At 28.9% G+C, this 25,868-nt stretch overlaps 1 protein-coding gene across 2 annotated transcripts; it reads left to right on the forward strand.

Moving 5' to 3' along the window:
- Positions 1-3,326: 3,326 nt before the first annotated feature.
- LOC129976295 (methyltransferase-like protein 25B) lies at positions 3,327-25,050 on the forward strand. 2 transcript variants are annotated; one of them, XM_056089788.1, is made up of 11 exons: positions 3,327-3,783; positions 4,775-4,840; positions 8,089-8,322; positions 10,164-10,266; positions 10,949-11,080; positions 11,889-12,020; positions 14,556-14,750; positions 17,701-17,799; positions 19,251-19,333; positions 20,321-20,472; positions 25,005-25,050. In XM_056089788.1, exons 1-11 carry the CDS (start codon positions 3,622-3,624, stop codon positions 25,033-25,035), a joined length of 1,389 nt encoding a protein of 462 aa, XP_055945763.1. In that variant the 5' UTR covers positions 3,327-3,621; the 3' UTR covers positions 25,036-25,050. The 2 variants fall into 2 exon arrangements, with proteins under 2 accessions (XP_055945763.1, XP_055945762.1); XM_056089787.1 differs by lacking the exon at positions 25,005-25,050 and adding an exon at positions 24,465-24,878 and having other exon boundaries at positions 3,328-3,783.
- Positions 25,051-25,868: the final 818 nt, after the last annotated feature.

Here is a 25,868-nt window from a genome sequence, read left to right on the forward strand (position 1 = left end):
GATATGGAAGAAATAAGGAACAGCCTTTTCCTCCTGAAAAAAAAAAAAAAAAAGAAAGAAAGAAAAGCAACAAACAAAAAAATCTTTTTCATCTGTCTGGTGATGATTATACAGGATTGCTTTTTGTATTTTTGAAACTTCCCTGTATGACTCATTTCCATGATTGTACACTGTTTTCACATGGGTATATAAGTTTTTTTTTTTTTAGTAAATTGATTTTTTATGTTATTATTTATTTTATAGAAAAAGAATTATTGCAGTTTTTATTATGATTAATAATTAGAAATTTAAAGAAATTACTTTTGTTACTTATAAATTGTGTGATATAATAATGTGCTTTGTTACTCAATATAGCTAATCTCTTTTACAATATCAGTTTACTTCAGCTTTAATCTTCAACAATGTGTATAAAATTAACATTTTTTAAAGAAATCAAATTTTGACCTTTGTTATCTGCTGAAAATGATTACCAATTTTTATTAATGTTTTCCTTCTCATTACATAACAAATTTTAACATTATTTCTAATGTATTCTCTACCTGATTATTTTTTGAATTTATCTGTATAGAAATGACTAAATAATTCCTTATTCCCATCTTTGAAAATCAAATGTATTTTTAATTTGATGTTGTTCTTTTTATGATTTATAGAAAATGACATGCATGTATGACTCATATCAGTGTAGTTATTTTTTAGTGGTTTTATGTGCTCATTATCTTATTACAATATGTATATGTATTAGAGAAATAAAAAGACACATATAGAAGAATTTTGTATTAAGAATCAGCATTAATGTTGCACCTCTATTGACACTTTCTTGTAATTCTTGTAGAAGAATTTTGAATTAATAATCAGCATGAATGTTATATTTTAAAGTACCTTTAATGGAACTTTGTTTTAATGCTTGTAGAAGCTGTAACTTCTCTGTCAGAATTTTCTTTTGTAATTCATATATGTTACTTTTCGAGTCAAATTTGAATAAAATAGATTTTTGTATACAGAAGTCCTTTTTTAATTTTGCATATTTTAAGACATTCTGAGAAGTGTGTGAAAAACAAAGAAAATAGATTAATTGGGATTTGAAAATTTTGGAATTTGAAAAACAAGTATAGATAATAACTTATCCGAGTTAATTCAAATTTCTACAAATTATGATGCAAATATAAAATTTTAAAAAAGAGGTTTTTATTTTAAAAATTCAACTTAATTTAACTGACAGTTTAATGTAACCTATTAGAATAATATTTAAGATGATTTCAAGAAAAAAAATTTTGTGAAAAATTCTTTTACTTTTTTGAAACATTTCAATTTGGATCATCTTTCATCAAATTTAAATATAGAAAGAGATTCCTTGTTTAAATACACAAGATCCTGAGTTGAAAAATTTGACAATTAAACAAAGGAAATTATGCTGACTTAACAGTATTTAGTTAGATGTTGTGCTCATAGGTTTATGATTTCAGGAAGTAATGATTGTCATGAAGATATGAATAATTAAAAACATCGTTGGAAATTAATATAATAAAGTGACAGATATTATTCAAGTATGAGTAGAAACTAAATGTTAAAATATCAAAAAATTAATAACTTTTTTGGTACAAAATCCTGGGAATAAAAAAATAAAAAAAAAAGGCAAAAACTTGTTGAAACAAATGGAATTTCACATTTACTTGAAAGAATTAAAATATCATTACTAGTTTCTGACAAGCTAATCAAGTTAAACTGTGTTGCTTTTTGATTAAGTTTGAATCATCAAGCAGAAAGTGTTAAAAAATGTATTGTTAATTGTAGATGTTTTGCCACTCAATTTATTTGAACAAAAGTGAATGCTTATGATGTGCAAATTAATCATTTATTTCATTCAGGGATATCAATTCTAAAATAAGTATGGTTTTCATCAATATTTACATTATTTTTATACTGATTTGTAATGTCAAGTACATGTTGTCAAGCTAACAATTAGCCCATTCAAATTTAAAGAGTTGCTAAATTCATTGTTTACAAAAAGTTTTAGATATGAGGTATAAATGAGCTTCTTCACTTCCACAATAACTATATACTATTCAAATTTATTGCATGAATATTTATTTTGGTGAAATAGCTGTTGGTCTTCAATATTCATATACAATTTTCACTGACTTTTGTTTATAATTTGAATCTTCTGATTTGCAGCATATATTCTGAATGTATATATTCTTCTTATATGTATATATTCTGACATTTATAACTATAAATTTATATCTTTTTAACAAAATATATGTAAAAATTTAATATTCTGATAGTTAATAAAAGAAAATTTTTCCATATTTGCTTTTCGATAGAAATAAAAGCATACCACAGAATAAGTATTTTTTACTTTTATTCAGTTTTGAGGGAAAAAAATTATCTCAAAAACTACTGAATATGTAGACAGCTAATACATATTTAAATATTGACACCAAAAACAATCTTAGTATTTTTTTAAAATATAATATATTGTGGAAGTTTAAAACCTATTTGTTTAAAAATAAATGCTGAAAGTCTAATAACAATCTTAAAGAGAAGTTTGTAATATATGCTATAAACTTCATGCAAACAATTATATGGGATTGCCAGAGATATCATTGCAATTTAAATAACCTTTGGAAATTGAAATATTTTGTGTAAATGAAAATTATTTACTAATATGAAAGTCATAATACTTGTAAGCAAGATTTTATACACTACATTTCCTCCTTTTTTATTATATTAAAAATACAGGATACTACAATTTTTGTTAAATTCATTGTTTAGAAGAAACTTCAATGAACTCCTCACTTGCGAAATCAGTTTGCAGCAGTTTGTTATTTCTATTGTTTATGTATATTCTCTATAATTATATAAAAAATGTTTAAATATTTCCATAAGTAAATGAACTAATTTAAGGTTAATATGCATTTTTTTCAAAAATTTAATTGAGATAGACCTTTTGTAAAAGTTTAATTCATTGGAAAACTATTCAAAGCACAGCTAATATGCATATTCTCAATTCAAAAGAGAGCAAATGCTCAAATTTTTTATTACATAATAATAGAGTGGAAATTTAAAATATACTTGGTTAATAATGTATAGTCAGAGAAACAATCCTACGAAAAGCTATAATATCATGTAAGCAAATCGGTGAGATTGTCACTAGGCAATATCACCTTCGTTTTCTCGTTTGATCCTTGTACACATCTGGGAAAGAAACAAAATAACAACAAAAACACGAAACAGCGCCACCCATCAGCTGATAATCATGTGATATATATAGACCAATGAAGATCCATTTCCGGTTGAAAAAGGCAGAAAAAGCTGCTTGTCGTAACCTTGATGCTTAGTCGTGAAATTACCGTTCGTGAATACCAATGATCATTGGTTGATGATTAATCGTTGATCATGGGTTGAACGATCCGATGTTTAGCAACCGGTTTGGTGAATACGGCCGTGAGTCTTCGACTCCCACTTCGACTTCCGCATCTCTCTTCCTACAGTAACCTGTTTCTTTAGCAACCACTGTAAATATAAACATTTGTCTGGAAGTGTTCACCTGGTGGACCCACAGTACACGTGCCTCGTTCATCAGTATTAGGACTACTAGGAAAATAATTCAAGTTAAAATTAATGGATGGATTAGAAAAAACTTCAGCTTTTCAATTAGATGATGCTGCGGCTGTAGAATATTTAAAAGCCGTAACACAAGTTTTAGCTAAATATGCGTGGATATATAATGTCCGTAATACCGATATCTTTCAACATAACGTTTTAGAAAACATACCTTTAAGTGTTAGTAGTGTTATTCATATCCTAGGCATTAACGCGGAAAATGTATTATTTTCAAATCCAGATTTTTCTCTGCCATTCATCTTTTATTGTTATTACTACCTTCTACTGTATCTCTTTAAAATATCGAAATGGTTTACATCATAATAATCCCTAACTTTTTGTAGGTTTAGTTAATTAATTGATTGATTATTTCCTTGAAGGTAAGCAATAAAAGAAGGATCAGACTTGTTAATTTTGAAGTTAAACTAAAGACTAATTTCGTTATGTACATTAAAAAGTCCTCCGAGTACAGATTATTTCATTTATAAGAGGAAAGGGAATTAGATTGAGTATAATGCATTTAAAATCATGTATAAATTAATTTGTTTAGTACTTTTAATTAAACTAATTGACTTCTTTAGTTTTTTTTTTTTTTTTGACTGAAGTAATGTATACCCTAATAACATTGCTAGTATGTTAGAATTATTAGGAAAGTTTGATTCTTGTGAGAAAACTCAAGGATATAATTAAGTTGAAAATTTATTAGTTCAACATTTCGAGTTGATTTTTAGGAGTAGATCAAAAACCGTTAATCTCATTAAATCCCACAAAAAAATAAAAACATTAAACTTCCGACTTTCTTATTTAATATACGAGTAAGCTATGTAAAATAAGAAAAGTTTTAGTAAAGTATAGGTAAATGTGCTCAAAAGACTTATTTTTCTTTTCTTCATTTTATAAATAATTATTCCTTGAACAAATAATTTTTGTAGTTCACCAAGCTGTGACTCAAAATACTACTCAGTTACAATAATTTCTTTATCTCATAATTTCAGCTGGGTTTTGTATGATTGAATAATTTCAACTAATAGCTTGAGTTTTTGAAAATAAGAGATTGATAATTGTAGATTTGAAAATTTTGTTCCAAAATGAAAGTTGCCAAGTGTATAATATTTTTGTATGTGCCTGTTTATATGTATAATAAGTAAAAGTATTGATATTTTTTTTTCAGTGGTGTGAAGTTTTAAATGATCTTTCATGTGAAAATTTTTGTCAATTACCATTTAATCTTACAAAGGTAAGATTTAAAGACGTAATTTTTTTAGCATTTTTTTTTCTTCTATTTTATTAATCACTATCATTATTTCATACATGCATATTAAAAAGTTCTCTAGCTTATTTCTGTTGATGAAAAATCTCTAGCTTATTTCTGTTGATGAAAAATCCATTTATTTAAGTGTTAATCATATCAACATATCTCATATTATCAATTATGAAAATTATGAAGTATGGTCAAATTATATGTCGTATTTTTAAGTTTTCATCATCCACAGAAAAAATTATGAAAAGAAGTAGCAATAAATTGTAATTGCTTGCATTAAAATTAAATGTTTAAATTATTATAAGAAATTTTTCATTGAGTATTTAATTATTTGATATATTACTACCGTAAATACTGCATCCATTCTTTTTTATTCCGATAAGAAGGATGAATTATATATTGATATCTTGGTTTTTCTTTTTGAATGTAATAATAAAAAAATGATCAAGAATTGCTTCAAAATTTTTGGTTGGTGATGTGAAATACTTAAAAATGAAGTATATTTTACTGAGATTATGATTTTTCTTGTTATTATTTCTTGTATTAAAAATTAATGGATATTTTTGTATTAAAAATAAAGATTTTATTTATTCATTTATTAGTCACCTGTTTCATTTTAATATTGGAGCCCTTCAAATCTGCTGATTTTATAGTTAATGTGAAATTCATGAGCAATGATTATTCATTCACTCAGTATAGTGTTATGAAGAATTAATTTCTTTGTGTACGATAGATCTAGTTGATTTGGCTGAATATTCCGCTCAAAAATCACATAACTTCTAAAATTAACTCTCTGTTTTTGATCTGAGATAGGGGAGACTGATTCACTTTAAACAAAGGAGTAAAATTAAAAACACTATGTGATATTTATTTCATTGAATGTAATTCATTCTTGCATCATTTGCATTATAATATTTCCTTTGTTAGGATCCTGAATTTGCCCAGTTTAATACTAAATTTTATACTGTTTTCATTTTGCTTAATTTTTTTTCTTTGTTTTCATGTTATTGTCCCTTATAAATGCTATAAATATCATCAATTTCTTTTCTTTACTATTACAATTTCTTTACTTTAAAATTTCTTTTGCTAACTTAATTAACTTGCAAACATACTAAGTAGTTCACTATCATTATATGATCAGCCCTGTATTGTCATTCATTGAAACTTCACAGCGCTAATCCTAAAACTTTTTGATATGCCTATATATTGTTAGCACTTCATCCACAAAAGGAAAAAAAAAGAAAAATGATGATAATTTCTTAAATATTTCTGAAATATAAAATATTTTTTTGATAACCTGGAAATAATAAATTTATTACATGGAATTCAGTTTTATAATTAGTTAGTTATAGTTGTTTATTATAGCTATTCATATATATATATAAAATTTAATATATGTTTTCTGTTTTAGTAATCTTAAAATATAATATAAATCACAGAATTCAATGTTAAATTATTATACTATTTATTCTGTTTGAATCTTCAGAAAATGAAAATAAGTTTTAGCATTTAAAGAGGAAACAGTTGAAACATCTCAATTATTGAATGGGAAACACTTAGAAAACATATTGAAGATTTGTATGATATTATATAACTCTTATTCTTCATTTTGAGTCATCTTTCCACGAATCATTATCTAAAATGTTGTCACATAGAGAGAGAGAAATTCAAAATAAAAACTTCTTCAATTATTTATCTCCTTGTGATTTCTTCTATGTCATCAATTCAGATGAAAGTGCACAATGCTGTTCTATACCCGTATTCATTTGAATTTCATCATAACATATTATATTCTTTGTACTTATTTTATAAAATCATCTTTTGTGTAAATATGATATTCATATTTTTCAGTTCAAAAAGCAGTTTATTTTAATTGAAACAATTTTATTTTTTGGAGTAAAAAAAGATATGAACATTAGTTTTATTTTCCTGAAAAAGTATTGAGTTTATGACATTTTTTACTTACTCTGTGAAAAATCACAATGTTCCAAAAAGTACTTATTTTGCTGTAGTATAAAGTGACTAAAATTATACCATGTAATGAACTTTGTTTCATTTGTAATAATGCTTCATATAATATTTCATTTAAATTTCAAAAAATATTTTAAAATTTACTTTATCAAAATTTTTTTCATTTTTTTTTTTCTTTCTTCCTTTCTTTTTTTTTTTCCCCTGGAAAGATAAAATAATTTCTATAAATTTCATAACTGAAATAGCTCATTTGGAATGTTATGGTTTAATTTGAGCATTTTTGATTCAGGTTCCTTGATAATTCAAATTCTGCTCTGTGTGTTTAAAATTGTAATGTAATCTATAATTTTAATTTATTTTGATCATTTAGAAGTAAAAGCTAATAGGTGTCTGAATTTTTAAATAATGTAGTTCTTATTGTAGTCCAGTTAGTTTTGAAATTTTTTTATTAATTAAATATGTCTATCTTATGTTCTCAGTGATAAAGCTCTTCATCCACTTAATGACTTTATTACTATACATTATATTTAATAAATAATAATAATAATTTTTACTTTTGAAAATTTTGAACATATTAGATATGAATTACATGATTCATATCTAAATTTGATGAAATTATTTTGAAATGTTACTATACAGTTTGCAGCGGCCAAACAGGCGATAAATGACTATTTGTTTCGCCAACTGGCGATAAGCATCAATCATACCTACGGAGATGAACTTTGCTCTCCAACGAATACGAGTGACTCACTTCCTGCCTTCGCCAGCTGGCTTAGAACTTCTGCCTCGTGCTGGTAGATGGAATTACGGCCAATGTATCATGATATATATTTGTTAATTTAATTTCTAATTAAAATTTATTTTTGTTATTTAAATGGCTGGCAGTTTACATTAATTAAAAATGTTTAATACTTTAATTTAAAGTAAATTTGGCAATGCGTGTTAAACCACGCACCAAAAGTTGTATATTAATCTTATAATGTGTGCTATTTCTTTACTAAAATTTTTCTCTAAATACTTACTATGGATTTATTAAATATTAAGCAATTGATATTTGTCTCCAATTTTAGTGTAAGCCATCATTTTTCTCAACTAATTTACAGACCTATTTTTATAAATTATATTTTTGGATAAATTGATTTTTTGTCCAGTTAATTTTGAATTAGCTAAATTCCATTGTATCACACATTTGTAATCAACTCAATCATTTGATAACAACTGATGTCCTAATGTTTAAAATTTTCTTTTCCTAGGATAACTGGCCTTTATCATTATCATCATTTGTTAGTGAATGCCATCAACTTGGAAATTTCCGATTTCCACCAAGTACACTTCAAGATAAGCAGAAAACTGTTGAAAAGTCAAATTATGTGCATGAAAAAGTGGCTTCTAAAAAGCAGTTTGAAATTGAAGTCATGGCTAATCTGATTGACAGAGTTTGTCAGGATTTAGAGTGCCATGTGATATTAGATATTGGTTCTGGTTTGGTAAGTATTGCCTTTTCTCTTTGTTCTAAGTAAATATTAGTTTTAGTTATGCAATTTTCTTAAAATTAGGGAATGTTAGTAACGGAGATGTCAATGCGGAATTCAGCATTTTCTGAAAGAAATTTTATCAATCTAGAGATTGGTTGATTGTCTTTTATGTAGGAATTCTGCAATATTTTTAATATCTCAATCAGTTTTTGTATAAATGCATACATTTTAATGTTCTATTAATTTTACTTATTTCACTTCTCAATGTTAATGTTTGCTGCAGTTCATTATTTTATAAAGTTCAACTTTTTTTTTTCCAAGCCTGTGTTATGTCTATATTAATATTTATGCAAAATGTATCAAGCATATTTAAGACAAAATTTCCATTTACTGTGTTCATAACTCATGATTCACTATGTATGCAGTGAAAGTTCTTTACTTTGTTAGACATTCATGAATATTGCTCAGTAAATTTTATAAAGTTTGCAATTCTATGCCACCATCTTTCTATGTAAATTTCTTGGTCTGTTTTTCATCCCAATCTTCAGTCTACTGCTTCCTTATATTCTTTTTCCATCCCCAGTACACATTTTATTTTTTTATCTGTGTCAATAAAGAAAACAGTAAGAATAAAATAGCGTACATTTATTCAACCCATATTTGGTTTTCACTAATCATTAAAAAATTTTCTATCTCTCAACCCTAAATTTTGTATTTAAATTTAAGCTATCAAAAGTGCCCTTGTTTTGATATTGCTGGTTAATTGAGAACAGTATTGCTGTATAATTATATTTGCAGTTTGATAATTTTCCATTAAGTTGGATGAAGATTGCTGGTTAACTATACAGTTATTGCCAAGCTGTATGTAACCTTTAAACTTAATAAAAGTAGGTTCTTATCAATGGCATACTTTGGCTTCAATATTTGAGGGTTTAGAATTTGAGACCCAATTCTAACAAAGGTATTGTTTGTGTTCTAGATTTACCTTTCTAAATCCATCAGAATCAAATATTCCACAATTGGTTTGGTGTTGTTTGGTGAAAAAGATGTGATTCAGATTTCATTCTTATCTGATTACTTGAAAAAATTATGAGATTTATTTCAAAATTGTCCCCCTGTAGCTTCTGAACAAGATATTAATTTGGCTAAGCAAAAGATTATGCATTATAGATAGCAATTTCAGTCACATATGGATTTAAAAAATTATAGTAGAATTGAGAATTAAGTGCCCTTTGAAAATTTGTAGTCTGATTCACTTTTATCTTCTTTTGTGTGTAGTGTATCGTGGGAAAATATTATAGCTCTTTAATTCTTAACAACTGTAAATGTAAAGAGATTTTTAAAGCTTTATTAATGCTTGTTTTATTTATTTAAAAATCATTGAGCATTTTGTTTGCTAAATATTTATATGAGTTGTGTAACAATTTGGTGCATTTCCTTTAACTCAACAGCAATTGCTGCAGAGCAGAAATTTGGATATAAAATATGGCTTTTTTTATTTGCGACAATCTCTAGATTTGCACAAATATGATGATTTTATATCATTGGCTGGATAAAAAAAAAATGCAGAATTTTCAACATAAGCTTAAAATGCATTTGGCATGCCTTTTGACTGCTATCTTGCTAATGCAAAACTACTCACCTGTTTCTCTATTTAATTGTTTCTTTCTGCTAATTTAACTTTTCAAAGCTTTTAACCTTTTCCCCTTTTTCTATTTTTTTATTTGCAAGAAAATAGCTTCATGAAAGAAATAATTTGATTTTAAGAAATTATGTTTATTTTTATGTTAATTATGTTTTTGTTGTTGTTATTGATTTCTAGCATCTGTAGGTATCTTGTTATTTCACTATAGGGTTATCTTGATCAAATTCTTCATCATAATTTCAATCTCAAGTGCATTGGTCTTGATTCATCTGTAAAATATACTTTGGCTGCTAGAGATCGTTTAAAGAAAGGTAACTCTTTATTTAAAAAAATTTATAAGGATTAATTTAGTAGACCTTATTAAATATCTAAAAGATTCTTATTTTCTGAAATTATTATTATTATCTTTCATTCAGGTGCAGGATTTCATATGATTTAATAGCTCAAGCAATATAGTTAACAATGCAATCCTTGTTTATTATTTGTTTTTAACATTTGTATTCTAAAGGTAAATATTTGAAAAGAAAATAGATATCATTTTTAAAATTTCATCTGTTTTATTTTAAAGCTTAATATAATAATTATTAAGTGTCAAAATAAATGCTAACTCAGTCAAATATTTTATATTAACTTTTATATATTCTCATCAGTCATATCAATTTGTTTGCTTAAATTATCTTCAAGCACCAGAATTGTTCTGAAGTAGAGAACTGATAACTATTCATGTATTTTTCTATTTAAAAAATGTTTGAATTAAAATATTTTTTGCTTGCAAATATTTGATTTTATTACAAAATTATTAGCAGATTTTAAAAATGACTGTGTTGAATTTAATCAGAATAATTGGCAACTTAAAGTCTTACTTTGAGCTTAAAATTATTATTTTAAGAAGTATTATCTTTTTGTTAAATGTATCTGTATCCTGGCATAATTAATATAAATAGTAATATAAGAAAAATGTTTTCATTCTAATACTTAGCCTGCACTTTTCAGATTCCTGCAAAAATTCAATGCAACATAGAACACTAGAAGTAAAATATTCAGAAAAATGTGTTGAAGATATAAAATCCATATTAAATGAAAAAGAGAATTGGAAATGCAGTTGCTTTGCCCAGGAAGCAAATGGTAAATATGTATAATATTCATTAAAGTTGTATTGTATTCCTTAATCTCAGTTTGTGTGATGGCGTTTTTGCGAGTTATTTAAATAAAAATTAAAAGTCATAAATAGTTTCTATGATGCAGATATTCAAACAACTGATTTGTTTTTCTAAATTTTGAGATTGAAAATTTTGAAGATTAATGAAGCTTTAACTGAAGGTTTCATGGCATTCAGTTAAAATAGATATTTTTTTAAGTATAAATTAAATACTCTTTCAATGTTTAGAAGAAATTATTTTGTTCCAGAATGGCCATTGCTACTGAATGAGAATACAATAATATTTTGTATATTTTTCTTTATTTGCCTTCAAGTTATAGTCTACAGTTTTACCAACCATATTATTCTTTTCTTTTCTTTTTTTTCTTGATTCGTTTATAACATATTTATTCTTTAAGATAAAATTTGACTATATAACCCTGTTAAATATATTTTTACTTTCTTGCATATGTTTAAACTGCAGTGACATCAAAATCTCTTATGCTATGTAGTAGCTGCAGTCTTTTTTATAAGTATCTGTTATAATTACCTCAAATTTTTCTTGCAGATATTGAAGCTATAAGAAAAGACTTATAAAATTTCTATAAAATAAATTGTTGTTCTTTTTTCTTTTCTTTCTGAAAATAGAAAAAGTTTTTATTATGAGCAATGCAATTTATATCAACTAACAGTTAATTATAAAATATTAATTGGCATTGCATCTAAAAAAATACTAAAATGTTTCTTTTTGTCCTCTGTTTTAAATTATTATTTTAGTAAATACTTTTCTTGTAGGTCCTGTGGTGATGGTGGGCCTCCATAGTTGTGGAAATCTAGCACAAGATATGATGAAGTTGTTTTGTCAGATGGATGAACTTGCTGCTCTAGTCTGTGTTGGATGTTGTTACAACAAAATAAATCTCAAAGGTAAATTTTTCTAATTGTTAGACAGTATTAATATTGCATTATGTACGTTTGATGATTAGTATAAATATATGACATAAAATAATTTTATTCATTTAGAGTATAAATTTTTTAATATTTATGAACTGCCATTCTATTAATTATACTTATTGCTATCATTTTTTTAAAGTATGATACCCCCATCCCTTCCCCATTTTTACTTACCTTTGTAAGATCTTGCTTGGAATTCTTTGTTGTTGTGTAAAATGTAAATATTTTTCCATAAACACTTGTTTTTTATAAAATTTGGTTTTATTAAAAAGATGTAAAAATTTTATTGAATGAAAATTATTATCATAACCATAATTTGCTCATTTTTATTTGATTGATTTTTTTTTCTTTTATTGAATTCAAAAAAATAAGCTGCTGCCATATGGTAAATTCAGAATCATATGTAAGTTATAAAGTTTTTACAAAAATAATTGCAATTCCTTTGCAAGAATATAGTGTAGCTATATTTTTTAATAATTTTTATGCCTTGCAATTCTGATTTGTGTCTTGATTCTTATCTGATTCTTTAAACCTAGTTTAGATACAAATTGTACATACTTAAATTTAAAGTTTCTGTTTATGATATTGATGGGTTTTGACTGTTTTCTTTTCTTTCTTTCTTTTCTGACTGTGCTCTGCATCAGAAAATTCATTGGTGAATACTTGAATAGAGATCTATTCTGTAGTTGGGTGGTTACTGGAGGTTTATCTAGTTTTCCACCAAGGGGCACGCAACTCAATTTCCTGTTAAAGTTTTCCAGAAAGACAACTTACTTCTATTAATTTAGGATTCATGTCTAATTTCTATTTCGAATAATAGTTAGGGCTGTAAGTTGGGTGCCAACAGAAATTTTCACAATTTCCATTTGTTATGAGTCACAAATTTAATTAATGTGAGATCACTTGAGATTAGTCAGGCTGAAACTGCAGTGAAAAAGAATCCTATACTGCTAATCAGTTGTAACAAATTCCTCAAAATATTCTTCAAATACCTCAGGAAGAAATGGTAGGGAAACAGAATCAATCATGATCCAGACATTTTTCTTCCTTCGTGCTTGTTCATCGGTTATGTTCTTTCCATTCAGCATACTGATCTGCTTATATTCCAATATATAAGAACATTTATTTCTATAATGGATTTATTTATTATATTGAAAACTTCACCTACTATTGAATCATTTTTCTGTTTGATTTCATTTTATGAATTATGTTTAAATTTATCTATCGTTTAATAGTCATGAAATGAATTATTATTTGGAAAAACTAGAGAGAAAAAAATTCTATGTAGAGAGGACTTAAATATGATTCCTTTATTTGAAATAATAGTAATCAAAATATTGTTTGTATCTAAATCCTTTTCAATTAAATTATTTTTTAATGAAAGCTATCTTGAATATTAATGATAACTATTAAAATTTAAGGTTTTTTTTATTGGATATTATTTATTAGTAATAAACTAATGTAAATAAATTACAACTCTGGATTTTAATCAATTAAAATATAACCTTCAATTTTTCAATATTTTATTATTTTAAGTTGATATGAAATCAACTTATAATAATTGAAAAAGACAATCCTTATAATTATATTGTCCATCTCATGATTCAATGTATACACAGAATATTGTATAAATATGAATTGGTATGAATATTATTTTGTCATAATAATCTATGTCAGTTAATAAAATATTCATGTAATATTTTATTTTTATGATGTTACTAATTATCAATTTATTTTGTCTAATAAAATAAAAAATTTGAGATTGGTCAGCTTAGTTTGAAATATTCAGTTTGAACTTTATCTTGATAAGTTTTTTTTTTTTCATCTTTGTAATTAGATAATTATTGAATAAACATTTACTATAAAATAATAGACAGAAACAGTATTAGAGAGATAAAAATAATTTTACTCCCTTTTATTTAACTTGACCTGTTTAATCTTCCTAAACAATTTTTCTTACATTTCCTAATGTGCTAGAATTTTGTGCAATTTTGTTTTTTGTCTCCTGAATGACAATACACTATTTTATATTTTTGGAATCTAATTATTTGTTGATTGAATAATTTTCATTCAATCATTTCCTTAAAATGGTAGTAGATATAAGACAAAATTTCACAATTCCTTTATATTGCTAAAAATACGTTATTAATAAAATAAAATTCCCCCTTTTAATTCTGTAAAAAAATTATTATTGATATTAAATTTCTAATCTGATTATAAATTTGCAACAGATTCATTAATTTGTGTAGTAAAATTTTAATTAGGCTATAAACAATATGAAAAACTTATGTTGTTTATTGGATTTAATTAAAAACTTATGGGCAAAACATTTTTCTCTTTATTTAGACATGAAGCATTTTCTGTTTATCATATTATTTCAAGAATTACTAGATTATTTTCTTTTAAACTATGAAAATTTTCTTTGGCCTTCCTTTATTTTGTACTGTTTAAAAATATAAATATGCAGATCTTCAGTAATTATAATATAGTTCTCTTATCTCTTTCTAGATTTTCCAATGAGTAGAACTGCACAAAGTGCTCTGGAAGAAACTTGTATGAAACACCCAGAATGGAGGCCATGCACATCTGGTCTTAGGCTTGCAGCTCATGGCACAAGGTCGCACTCCATCAATATGTTAATGAATCCACATACATTAAAATGTTTGTTTTACAGAGGTTTGATAGAATATTATATTAAAAAAGGTAGAATATGTATTTCTTATTCTGTCAGCAATTCTGGGATTTCTGTTTAACAGTTTAAATCAGTGATAAGTTAGCAATAGATAGAAAGCTTATTGCAGATTTAAATCGACCCAAAAAGAGCTGATAAAAAATCATGCAATTTGGATCATGAATGAAAACTTCAGAAAATTCAGAATGTGACAAGAGTTTTAGTTAAAAAAGGCCCTGAGGGGTAAAAGCAAGTTATGTTTAAAGAAAATAAAAGTAAGATAGAGTGTAGATTTAAAAAAAAAAAAAAAACTGCCATGAAAAGAATTTTGAAAATAAATCTAACTAATTCAGCAATTTTATTTTACTCGATGAATTTGAATTTAGAAAAGGCCTATATATATATATATATATATGCCTATTGATTCTTGGTCCAAAAAAGTAAGGGATTAAACTTGTTGAGTTAGTTTTATTTAAGAATTTAACTATTATCCAATTAGTAAGTATCACATTCAGAAAAGTAAATTCGGAGGTTAAGCAACATATATGATAATCTATATTAGATTTTGCATCATTAAAAAAGGTATTATTCATCTTTTTATGTGTATAAATATTGTAGAGAATTCCCCTCAACATTAAAATGACTTTCCTTTAATATGGAGAAATAAATAAAATTTAGAGTAGTGATATTTGACATTTAGTTGTATTCAAATACATTTAAGTTTTTTTAGCTCATAAGAATCATAATGAGAATTATTTATCTGGGAATAATGATGTGTTGCATACCATTTCCTATTCTATCAAATTCTGTGTAACTGTCTGTAGACTTTTTAATATAAAAATAATTAAAATTTTGTTCTAGAAAAATAATTAGATGCATAATTATTTTCTGAATACAAGGGATCATTTTTTTTTATTATAGGAAATAAAAAGATATAATTGTATATATATATATTGACTGGCTAATTTAGAGCTTCTTATAACTCTATTGGTAATTCTTTTTAAACTATTAAAAGCAAGAATGGTGCTTGAAAGGAGACATTTGAACATTAATTTATTACAAACTAGCTGTGCCCTGCCATGCATTGATGTGGTTGAGCTGTATAAAATATAAATGAAAGAAAAGAGAAAGTTTTATTTCAACTTTGATTAATTTTACAGAGACAGGGTTGTCACGCCACCGGGAGAACAGAGAAAATCGGAAAAACACAGGGATTTAAAAATCGTCTTAAAAAACAGGGAAAATGCTGGGAAATTTTAGTTTCTTAGTTATTTTCTACCATCCAAATAAAGCCTATCTCTAAAGATTGCAAAAATAAAAGATCGTAATCACAGATTCCAAAAACGAATTAATACCATTTGCAATTGTGTAATGCAGAAACTCGCCTCTTTTCTCTCTCCTCTTTTTTTCTGCATTTATCGTCATTCAGTTTCGATTCGCGAGTCAGTTCTTTTTGAATGGGATTGCCGAATTGCAGTTAATTAGCATGTGCGAGACTTCTGCAATTGCGCGAAAGAATGGAATACATTTCTCTGGGGTATTCGACGAAAATCATTTTTAGTGGTATTGCCATTTATGTTTCTCCCATGACTCTGTAGGAGGAATGGAGATCCTGCAATCAGTGTGATTGCAAAGAATGCGCGAATTTCATTTATGACGTGTTGTGCATGTCATTAATGCATGCATCCCAGTGTCGATGGTTTTCCATGAAATTCAGAACTGGACATGCACTGCGAAAACTGGCATTGTAGCGCCGTTGACAATTCTCAGTTACTGGAAAGGTCTTGGTCAGGACACATCTGTTAATAACATGTGAAGAAAGAAGCATCCGTCTTCATTGAGATGCCCGGCGTACAATCTGCCTATCTTAGTTTCTAGGAATATTTTAGATTATCCACGAGCTCGCTTTCCTCGTTTGCGTCGTAGTAAAAGCGAATATGGAATTACCCACCGATTAGCTAAGATTTCGCATTTCTATGGTTACTAATTTATGGTCATCCTCTACTGATCCTCTGTGTAAAGAATGTCCATGGTTTCCTGTAACTGTGTTAGATACAATTGCTCGAGAGTTGTTTAGAGTACTTCTCATCTATACATGTATCTTTTTTTTTTTTTTTTTTTTTTTTTTTTATCCCCGTCTCATCTTTATGAAAATTCATGTCAACGTCGTCATTGGGTATTTCAGCGCATACTATATCGTCGATTTCATTTTGAAGTGATTTTGTTTTAGAGTCAGATTTTTATATGTGCGCGTAATAATCCTTTCATTTGCTATTCTGCTGAATGCACGAATGAACATTTTGATAGAATACACTGCTCAATTCCAATGATATGTCACACGAAATAATTAAATCAAAATGAATATAAATCCAAATTTGTGAAAATTCAATTTGGCAAAGCAATCGGAAACATTGAAATGGAATCGTAAAATAATTAGTGTTGCTTTTATCTCCAACAGATAGTGCTCTTTAAAACACCACCATCTTTTGGACTTCATTATCAAAAATAATGTATATATATATATATATATATATATATACATTTACCTGTTACTGTTGTTACATTTATGTTATAAATATATAACAACCTGTGGAAGAGTGAGATGCGCGGGGGTAGAACCTGGGACCTTGTGGTTCGCAGTCCAGTAACACGACCACGATACAAAAGCAATTGCTCGGGTAGCGTAGCTGTTAACTGGCTTATAAGCTATTCACTACAAACCCAACTGTTTTCGAATTCAACATTGTGTCAAAATTTTAAGGCAATCGGCGTTGAACTATTGGTTGATTGGTTGGTGTTTTCTGGCGCAATAGCCATTTTTGGATATGCTGTGCCAGATTCCCTATTTTGAACAAATAATTTTTTAAAATTTAAGTACAGTTTATAACTAAGCATTAATTTTTTTTTGTTATTTTTCTACTATGTTATTTGTTCCAATCTAATTTAAATACAGTTTCATGGAATGATTTTATTATATTATAGAAAATATCACTTGGCAGCAGCCGAAGAGACATATCAGGTCTTCAGATCTCCTTAATTTTGAAATATATTGCAAGAATATGCTGAGTAATCATCCTTTGGGTTAGTATTAATTGGAATATCTTTGTTGTAACTGCAGTTAATAAGTATTGGTAAAATAATTTGAAAAAAATTATTATAAATTTCATTTTAATATCGTTTTTTTTCTCTTGTGTACATCTTAATGTTTTGAAAGCAATTTTATAATCATACATTATATGCAAAAATTATCATAAACATTTCATGATTTTATTAAAAATTCAAGGAATAGAGAAATCTGTGAAACTTATTACAAGATAAGGAATTAAAAATTGCTTTTTTTTTCATTTAGTATATCTGTATAATGGCACCATTAATAACAATGATATCTGATAATTCTTTCTATGTTCTTAATAGTATAGTCATAAAAAATAAAAGAAATAAAATCTTAAGCAATCCTTTGCTTTGAGTTATTAATTACCTGTTATCTGCCTTTGGCAAAGAGCTGTTCACTCATAATATTATTAGCATTCATACAATAAGTGTAGTAATCAATTATGATTGTATATATCTTATCACACCAAATAAAGTAACTATTTTAAATTATACTTGCAAAAAATATATAACATTCTGACTGGTGAATTAATTTCGAAGTCGATTTCATTGTTGAAGTTGGAGGCTGTGTCAAAATTTTATTCTAGCATCACTCAAGAATGGGGGATGGAGCAGCAGCTATTGATGATGTATGAAGAGGAAATAAATATTGGAATAAGAATTAGTGAAATGAGACTAGTGGTTAGGGACTGGATCAATATTTTATTTTATTTTATTTACTTATTTATTTTTGGTTTCCTTTGTTCTATTAAATTTATAGATATTTTTTTTGTTTGACATCTTTAATATAATCGCACAAAACATTCACAATGCAAAATACATGATATGCTATATTATTTTATTGTATATTCATCTGCCCTTTTGTATTTAAAAAAAAATGCAATCTTAATCTTCCCTATGGTTATGTGGTCAATAAATGTTGCTCAGTTCATTTGATCTCATTGTTTAGGTTGGACTTAACAACCTGTTACATCAATTCATAATGAATCATTTCTTTAGGAATAATCATTTTTGTAGTAGTAATAGTGTTTTGTAGTATAGTTCTTTCAACTGTAGGTTCATATGAAGGCCATGTGTAAGTTAATCATAAATTTTAATAATGACTGAGTGTAGGAACAAAATCTGATTAACATTTTATCAATTGTATTTTTTAAATAGTAAATTATTTAAATTACTATTTAAAAATGCTATTAAATAGTAAGATTAATTTATATTATTACTATTGAATAGTAATTAATATTATTTTTAAAATATTAAAATATATAAATAAAAAATAATTAATATAAATAAATAATATAAATGAAAAATATTAAAATTTCTATTAAATAGTAATTTTAATTTAACACATATTTTGCAAACATCCTAAATTCTTGTATTAATATTTTTCATCTTTATATTATTTATTTATTTATTCTTTGCAGGTAATGATGAAACAACATTTAAAAATTTAAAGATTTTATTTGATGAAAAAGTTCATCTTTTTCCTAGAGTGAGAATATTGTTGGTAAGAATTCATTTCTGTTTATTTCTCTATATTATTCTATTATTTTAAAAAATGCAGATTTTTCTCAATTCCTCTGTTAATTTATATTATTTTCATTGCACAATAAATCTGTATTCCCAAATTTTAAAAAGTTTAATCAATGAACTCTTTAATATTGGTTGATTTTTTTAGTCACAGTTTAGGTTGCAGTGCTTGCAAATAAGTCCGGATACTTTTGATATGGATTTAAATATTTACTCATATGAATAGTATTCTTCATGATATAATTCACTGAAATCATTTTATAGCAGTAACAATGGAATAAATGTGATATGTTTATGTAAACAATGGAATAAACGGGATAAATTTTCTTACGATTCTAGAGTTAATGGTATTTCAATGCTCGAGGAATTCATCAAGTAGCGTCAATTGGACGGCGTTCTTTATAAGAGCCTCTTCTCTCTCCTGCGCTCCATGTCTATAATGCATGAATAATTTGTTCAATTTTTACGACTTTTTATGCTGTATTTCGTTGCAATCCATTTTTAATGCAAATATTAATTAGCAATTTTGAAATTATGCATCCAATAGCCAGACCCACAACTCCCCTCTATCAAGAACATTTCCAGCCAATCCGCCTAGTTTGTATTATTGTTGGTGATTGCAATTTTAAGCACTTATTGTAAACATTGCTATAAAGAAGCAATGTGTGATGATTTTGTAAATAACACTAGTACTTTTTCCATCTCATTTCTTCACTTCTGACTATATATTCTATATAAAATCTGTATGCCCCATGACCGTAGAATCACCTATATAAACTAGGTATCTATCTAGCTTAGCTTGGATCTCTGCATTTCCTCAAAAAAGTTATTAAAATAATTTCTTATTATAGATATATTCTTAATATGATGAAATTTGCAAACTTTCAGTCTTTATTTTCTTCTCAAGCTATTTTACTTTCAAAAATGTCTCAATGACAGTTTTTTATTTATTTTTATTTTTTAGGTTTTACAGTTGTTGTTGCAGCCTTTATGGGAAGGTTTTATTATTGTTGATAGAATCTTATATTTTAGAGAAAAATCTATGCGTGCTAATGTTTTAGCATTATGGGATGATGCTAAATCATCTCGGAATTTAGCTCTTTGTGTATATAAAAGGTGACAATAAATTATTTTATTTTATTATTTTTCTTTGTATTTTTTTCTGATTTTAAAAAAAGTGGCAGTGATATATATATATATATATATATATATATATATATATATATATATATATATATATATATATATATATATATATATATATATATATATATATATATATATATATATATATATAATATGTGTGTGTGTGTGTGTGTGTGTGTGTGTGATGATATTTTAATTCTAATTTCAATTTAATTAATTTCCAAGATTTTATCTTAATTTAGCCCATAGTAACTTCATTCTAAAATATTGTTACAAACTTGTAATTTGCTTCCCATCACGGCTAGTATCACCGTAAGAAAGACCCTTTGTAAGATCTGTCCTGTGCATCAATGACCTGTGAGCTTGGCGACCATTTGGCGACTTGGCGACTAAATGGATACTACTGGAAAGTTCGAGAACTTTCACGATCCATCCACTAAGACCCGAGATACAGCCAGGTACGCCCAGATTGGTCTGAAGACTCTAGCCCCGCCTCCCGGAACTATAAAAGACGGGCACTCAGAAGCTACGAAGAAGAAGTCGTGTGTATCGGAAGAAGTTGTGTGGATCGTCAGAAGTAGTGTGTGTGTGTGAGAGGAGTCGGAGTCGCCGACACGTAGAGATTTTGGAGAATTAGGCAGCAAGGAAGCTGCTGAACTAATGACTAGTGATTAATTGTGCTACGATTAGTTGACGGTATTTGTAATAGAAGAAAAATTTTGTAACATTTGGTGTCAGAAGTGGGGTTAGTTGGACTTTCCTGTGTATGCCTTGAACCAGAAAAATGGATGAAAAATTCGCAGTTACTTGCCAAGATGGCAAAGATAAAGAAAGGACAAGATGAATTGAAAGCCGGATATGAGAAAATGAAGAATGAATTCAAGATAGAAATTTTAGAAGATAAAAGTAACAAAACCGAAGACGTCCATGATATCACAGAAGAAATTGAAGGAAACAACGAGAGCCAAGTGGAAGAAAAGACTGAAGATCGAATGGAGACCGGTGTCACCGAAATGGAGCTTAGCCATCCGGAGGATGAACCGAAGTTCAATGAGGAGATGCACGAACATGGAGACTGTCAAAAACCTGCAGAGCTGAAACAGGCTTCTCCGAACGAGTCCCCTGAAGTGGAATTGAAGGTGCAAACACTTGGGGATGGAGAAGATGAACTCTGTTTGGACGGGTCTGTTAGTGGCCACCCGTGCTCAATGCCTATGAATGCAGGTGTTAGAGAGACCCTGTTTGGACTGGATTCATCCCGAAGGTTGATGGGACAACCTCTTAGCAAGCCTCTTAGTGTCTCCTTGCATAATGACACGGATGAAGACTACGTGGCTCGAATCGCTGATGCCTGCAGTCTTGGCCCCAATTTCCTTCAAGAATTCGGCTTTGCTGTGGATTTGCAAAGGGGTGTGATGCAAATAGAAGCCGAAGAATCGCCTGTGTATCTGGTCAAGCTACGTCGTCGCAAAAGGACCCTTCCCGCAAAGACAGAAGTGCTCTTCAGAAGTTCCTGTGTGGAGGACGGCGGACAATTCTCGAGTGTTGAGAATGGACCGGGAAAGGGTGGACGTATTCCCGTGAGAGCTCTGCCGACAAAGTTGAATCCCTGGCTTTCAAGTGGACTCCAGTGGGCACTGTTGGACCTTCCTGATAGTCGATTGGCTCGATGGAGGAAGTTCAAAATGACCAACCGACCATCCTGGCAAGAATTCGTTCCGGAGAAATCCGTTGCAATACGATGTTTGGCTCCATGGGACATCTTGCATTTTAAGGAGCGGGATCAAGTCTGGGTGTACAATCCGAAACGACGAAGAGGTCCGTGTCAAAAGCATTAAGAAGGTTCGGATGGATCGTTAGTCGCCGCCAAATTAGCGAATGATGTCATCTTCGAAAGTGTGGAAGTCGCCAAATGAATCAACATCATCACATCGCTCGAAAGCCTACGCCAGCTGCTGGATTGAAGTGAGACTGCCGGGACGTCAGTCTTTGAAGAGGGGAGCAATGTTACAAACTTGTAATTTGCTTCCCATCACGGCTAGTATCACCGTAAGAAAGACCCTTTGTAAGATCTGTCCTGTGCATCAATGACCTGTGAGCTTGGCGACCATTTGGCGACTTGGTGAAGAATTTGGCGAGTTTGGCGACTACATGGATACTACTGGAAAGTTCGAGAACTTTCACGATCCATCCACTAAGACCCGAGATACAGCCAGGTACGCCCTGATTGGTCTGAAGACTCTAGCCCCGCCTCCCGGAACTATAAAAGACGGGCACTCAGAAGCTACGAAGAAGAAGTCGTGTGTATCGGAAGAAGTTGTGTGGATCGTCAGAAGTAGTGTGTGTGTGTGAGAGGAGTCGGAGTCGCCGACACGTAGAGATTTTGGAGGATTAGGCAGCAAGGAAGCTGCTGAACTAATGACTAGTGATTAATTGTGCTGCGATTAGTTGACGGTATTTGTAATAGAAGAAAAATTTTGTAACAATATCTTCTTATTTCGTGATTCAATTCCACTTTCTCTACGTAATTAATTCAAGAGAAGCTATGTAAAATTGCTGAATCGACTAAACGCCAACACTTTCACACGCTCAGCGGGAAGGGATAAAAAATGTCCAGTAAGCACATTCTTTTTGAAAAATCCCTGCGTTTCCCTTACTTGTGATTGACATGCGTCAGAAATCCCTATCAGAATCTTATTAATATATTAGCACTATGAAGAAATATTTTTCCTATCAATTTCTCTGATTATATAAGACCAGGGATAAAATGTTCAAGAGCTTTTTCCTCATTCCTTTTCTGTGTCGTTCTGTGTGCTCATCGCTTGCACATATGCCTGCTTCTTCAAAATGAAATAAAACGACGTCACGAAATCAAAAGTATCTTCACTGTCTTCAAACTGCATTCTGCTTCACATAAAATAATGCTTACATATATATTTAAAAAACCTGGTTTGCAGCAATATTTTATTGCATTCATGCAGCGGACATTAATATAAATTAATTAATAGCAAGTTATAATTTCTAATTGAAATGTGACAAATTGCCTTAAAGAATCTGTATCGAATGATTTTTTTTCCTTTTAATCTTTTCCTAATGAGACATTGTGCTAGGCACTTTTCTTTTTCTCCCTCTGTATAGATAGGTAGAATTGCCATACTAATTCCTCATTTTATTCGTTTCCCATTCCCATGGAACTAATTTAGTTAAAACTTATTCATTATGCATATAATTTTATTTTCCCTATTGTATTACCCCATGAAAAAGGAAAAGCAATTTCTTGTTGTCGAAAATATTCATTTAAAAAAGTATATTAAGATTTTCATAATTCTCAACCATTGAGAAATAATGCGATTCATTTGCAACAGAGTGTGAAATATTGTTCATTGCGAACTGAATGAATCTTGCATTTCTGCTGTCAACATTTCTTTTTCTAAACTAATGCTAAGCTTATATTGATGGATATGGTATTATCTTATATCTTTAAAATAATAAGAAACTGAACCAGCTGCAACTACTTGACCCGTTTTAAATACTTTGATTTCATACGAAAGTTCATGGCTTTTAGATTTGCCATCAATGGTTGCATGCTTTTGTGCACACACCATTTTCGAGATAAATAAAATTTAAAAAATGCTGCTTTTCTGCACATATTCTATGGGGAAAACATGCTAAAATGTTTCTAGTCACAGCCCTTGTACCGATTTCGAAATTTTTTGTTTAATGTGAATGCTTGTGACCACTTGATACACTATCACCGATCGCCTGTCCCTTTCCTCTCCATTTTAAGAGATATTGCAAAATAACACTGATCCATCAGCCTCAACAACCGAGACCGATTCTGCCAAATGTAGTTGTTAATTTCATAATTTGATCCATTTGAAGTAATCATTATTGTGCAGTTATTAGTATACCTTATACCTTCATCAAAGTTGATTGACATGACACAATTTATCTTACTGCAGGCATATCTTGCTTAACAAGCAGCTCCCGTAACGAGGAAACATCATGATGTTACATGCAGGATTAGTACCAAAGAATTTTGCTTGCATGTCTGTGTTGAGCACTTGTTTGAAGAAAATCTCAATTTTCGCATGGAAGAAGTATTGACCGCAAAGCGTGGTCGAGCGTGACTCCGAGGAGTTTTAGCAACGGTCTATGAAATCTTCATCGACGAAAGATCAGGGTACTGGAGGTGGATCGCTACGACGTTGATGAGCTAGTGAAAGAACATATCCAGAATTTCAGAAAAAAAATACGAAATTGCATTCTGTACCAACAAAGAATTTTGGACGAGATCGGATCGGGAGAGAGGAGAATAATAACCTCAGTGGAGTAACAATTTTCTGGGGAATAAGGGAGATATGGGAAATTCTTGCATCATATGTTGAGAAACGTCACCCTAATCGGGCATTGTATCATTTTTGCCAAATTTTGAAACGCAATGAAAGAGTTAGTTTCGTTTGGTTTAGTGATATTAACGTCCTGTTTTAAAACAACACTAGGGCTATTTCTGGACTGACCTCGTCATTTTGAACCGCGGTCAGATGGTGAAGATGACACCTGAATGGACACTCCCCTCTCCAAACTTCCACACATAGCAGTGGGAGGACGTGCGCAATGAAAGAGAAAAATGCGTTTGGGCCATTTTCTTGTAAATAATGCTTACATTTTAAATAATAAATTCCTTAATTATAAATTTGTTATTTATTTTTTTATGGAACGTGTTGTTTTATTTTCTTTAGATTCTTATGGAGAGAAAAAAAAAAAAGGCTCCTTTTAATAGCAAGATTCTGGAATGAATGACGCTTGTGAAACGAATTTTCACTGTAGTCCTCTCGCTGATTTTCGATGAAATACATGTTTATCAAAACGAAAGAAATGTTTAAAGTCATCCTTAACTAGTAATATTATAGCAATTTGATTATTTACCTGTATTTTCAAAATAGTGACAATAATTGACAATCCAGTTATTGAGGAGTATTGCCTAAATTTTATTTTGCGATATGCCTCCCCAGAATAGCAACAGGCTATCCCGGATGTTATATTTAGTAGTTATTTTTTTTAGTTATATTAACGTCCCTTTTGAAAGCAACGCTAAGATTATTTCTTGGTGGACATCGTCATTTTGAACCGCGGTTAGATGACGAGGACGATACCAGAGCCAGTGTATCAATCTTATGTAATGAAATCTTGTTTATAAAGCGATATTACTATATACACGTATTATAAAATAACAGTGGGAGTGGTCTCCCCAAAACTTGTCAGCATATTGGCATGAATGTCGTGTGATCCATGGCGAGTTTTTATTGCCGATTCATTCCTGGTAGATCGAATTTGTGTTTGAGACGCGTTTTTCCCAACACATT

Source organism: Argiope bruennichi, chromosome 7 (genome assembly GCF_947563725.1).
Source record: "Argiope bruennichi chromosome 7, qqArgBrue1.1, whole genome shotgun sequence".
In the NCBI taxonomy this organism is placed as follows: Eukaryota; Metazoa; Arthropoda; class Arachnida; order Araneae; family Araneidae; genus Argiope; species Argiope bruennichi.

Coding starts and splice junctions, on each gene's coding strand:
- LOC129976295 (XM_056089788.1), top strand. CDS start 3,622: ATGGATGGATTAGAAAAAACTTCAGCTTTTCAATTAGATGATGCTGCG. Junction 11,081..11,888: donor CTTTGCCCAGGAAGCAAATG/GTAAATATGTAT, acceptor CTTTTCTTGTAG/GTCCTGTGGTGATGGTGGGC. Junction 14,751..17,700: donor AGAATATTATATTAAAAAAG/GTAGAATATGTA, acceptor ATTATATTATAG/AAAATATCACTTGGCAGCAG.